The sequence below is a fragment of the Brassica oleracea genome, chromosome C3 (genome assembly GCF_000695525.1).
Source record: "Brassica oleracea var. oleracea cultivar TO1000 chromosome C3, BOL, whole genome shotgun sequence".
Classification (NCBI taxonomy): domain Eukaryota; kingdom Viridiplantae; phylum Streptophyta; class Magnoliopsida; order Brassicales; family Brassicaceae; genus Brassica; species Brassica oleracea.
Window position 1 is genome coordinate 37,714,564 of NC_027750.1, and position 2,349 is coordinate 37,716,912.

A 2,349-nucleotide genomic window follows, 5' to 3' on the forward strand; every position below is an offset into this window, starting at 1 on the left:
ACATTAATATTAAAAATATACTATGTATGTTAATATCATTTAAATTTTACTACATATCCTATCAAATTTTTTAAAAAAAATTGTTTGGATTAATAAAATTGATTTATACGTTCGCACCAATTTAATTATATATGTAATAGTTACTGACTTTTAATTATTCAATATATATTTATTATTTCATAATATGTAAGAACATATAATACATAAAATAATTTATATATATAATGTTTATCTCGCGCAAGACGCGGATCTTAATCAAGTTACAACTTAATTTAGTGATAATCATTAAAGTTACCATTGCTGTAAGAATTACCAATCAAACAAAGTGAAATGTGAAATCCATTGCAGTAAACTAAACCACGTGAAGTCGTGAACCGAAATCTATTCTAGTTTTATATAGTTCCAAAATATTAATTTCATTGTGGATTTCCCACTAAACATAAACTTCAACTATATAATGAAAGAATCAACGACTAGTATTAAATTCATCTAATCTTCCCAATACATTATTTTACTCTGATTTTTATGTTAGTTGGGATGACTCAAGCGACTCAAATCAATAATGCGAACACAAACCTCTTTATAGAAACTTATCTCAAGGCAAACCAAACATTCTTACAATATCCACCGAAATGCTTTATATCCAAATTAACAAATGCATCCATATCTATTTTTATATAATAAAGTAATAAAAAAAGTATATATGCGAAGATTCCACACGTCAAAGGACCACACTCTTTTGTCCAAATAAAGAAACATAAAACACTTATCCAAGTTTTGAATTCTAGAATACACACAAACATCAGGTCATCAAGTAGTCTTGCTTTTGTAATATACCGTGTAGACATTTGAATCTGCCAACCATCATATAATTAGGTGAAATAATTCAACACTATGACGATATATTTACAATAAAATGAATAATAACCATTAGTCTCTTTTCCGATAATCTTACATCTAATCCAAACCGACACATCGAGTTTTTTGATTAAAAATTATTCAAAAAATATGCACTTTCTTTCTTTCTCGCAAACACTCGAGATTTTCCATGAAACCAAAAAGAAAAAGGTTGAGAGAGAGAGGGAAAAGGAAAAGAAACCGAAGCCCACTTAAAGTCCACGTCTTCGATTTTTGTTTCTTCTCTCCTTCACAAGATCCACGTCACCTTTTAAAAAGGACGTAAATGACGACTAAGCCCATTAACATTTTTTATTATCCCCATCATATCCTTTCTATACGGCACAAACGGCTGTCGTTTCGTCTCCTCGCTTTCCTTTTCTTCCTCTCCGACCACAACCTTCGACTTCGACAGCTGTTCTTCTTGATCGGAGCTAGCAGTTTCATCTCCCTTCTTAACTGGCGCCGGAAACACGAGCTTGTCGTTCCCTTCGCTGCTGCTTCTCACGTAGAGAAGATTCCTTAGCTTCCATCGTTTCGAGAATCCCGCGGAGTGGCTTTTGATCTTGCTATGCGATGGAGAAGACGAGAGTCGTTGGAGATCTTCGTCCCTCGAATGTTTCGGTGTCCAAACGCAGTAAGTCTCCGGTGGAACTCCGGATAGATCATCATCGGTCTCCTCAGACGAAGAATTCGACGTCGGATCTCGCTCTTCGCTCATCAACTTTCTAAGCGCAGGACGACGACGTCTCGGTGAAGGCGACGGTTGAGATTCTCCTCCGCTTTTTCCGTCAACCGGAGGATTCTCAGTTCCACCACTGTAAGGATTCGACGGACGGATCTGACCGTTACAGAAAATCTCGTCGGCAGTAGCGACGGGATGAGAGCACCTGCGGCTAGGACAGTCGAAGGCGAACTCGAAATTATTATCATCGTCGTCGTCGTTGTTGTCGCTGTGGGAGTCTGATCGTTGCTCCTGGTCTCTGAACTCCTCCACGACTCGAGCGGCGATTGAGGCGAGGTCTACGGCGGAAGAGAAACTGCCGAAGCTCGGTGAGTTGGAGGAAAGGGAGAGTAAACGGCTCGTCTGCATGTCTACCAAAGTTGTTTCTTTCTGAGTTTTCTCTGAAGCGTTAAACAGAGAAAGATGGTTTAATGCTTCGAAAGTTGGGACCCGTGGTAATATATATACGACGAAAAAATCTTTGTATTTTCTTTTCATTTACGGGGAGAAAACAAAATTAAATTATTACATTAGGAAGATTAATTGCTATTTTTAATTAATCAGGAGCCAAAAATGTTTAAAAAGTTTTATTAAACTAAATACTAGACATCATTGACCTAACAAGGAGCGTAATCAATAATCACCATAAACCACTGACGATGACATATCAAATGAAATATAATAAAACCTATAATCACATACTCGTCTTATATAAGAAGAAGTCTTCC

The 2,349-nt window shown here is 36.7% G+C and overlaps 1 protein-coding gene across 1 annotated transcript; it reads right to left on the minus strand.

The window, feature by feature from the left end:
- Positions 1–853: 853 nt before the first annotated feature.
- Positions 854–2,115, minus strand: LOC106331526. Its single transcript, XM_013769905.1, has one exon. The coding sequence runs from the start codon at positions 1,988–1,990 to the stop codon at positions 1,169–1,171; it is 822 nt and encodes a 273-aa protein (XP_013625359.1). The 5' UTR covers positions 1,991–2,115; the 3' UTR covers positions 854–1,168.
- Between the last annotated feature and the right edge of the window lie 234 nt (positions 2,116–2,349).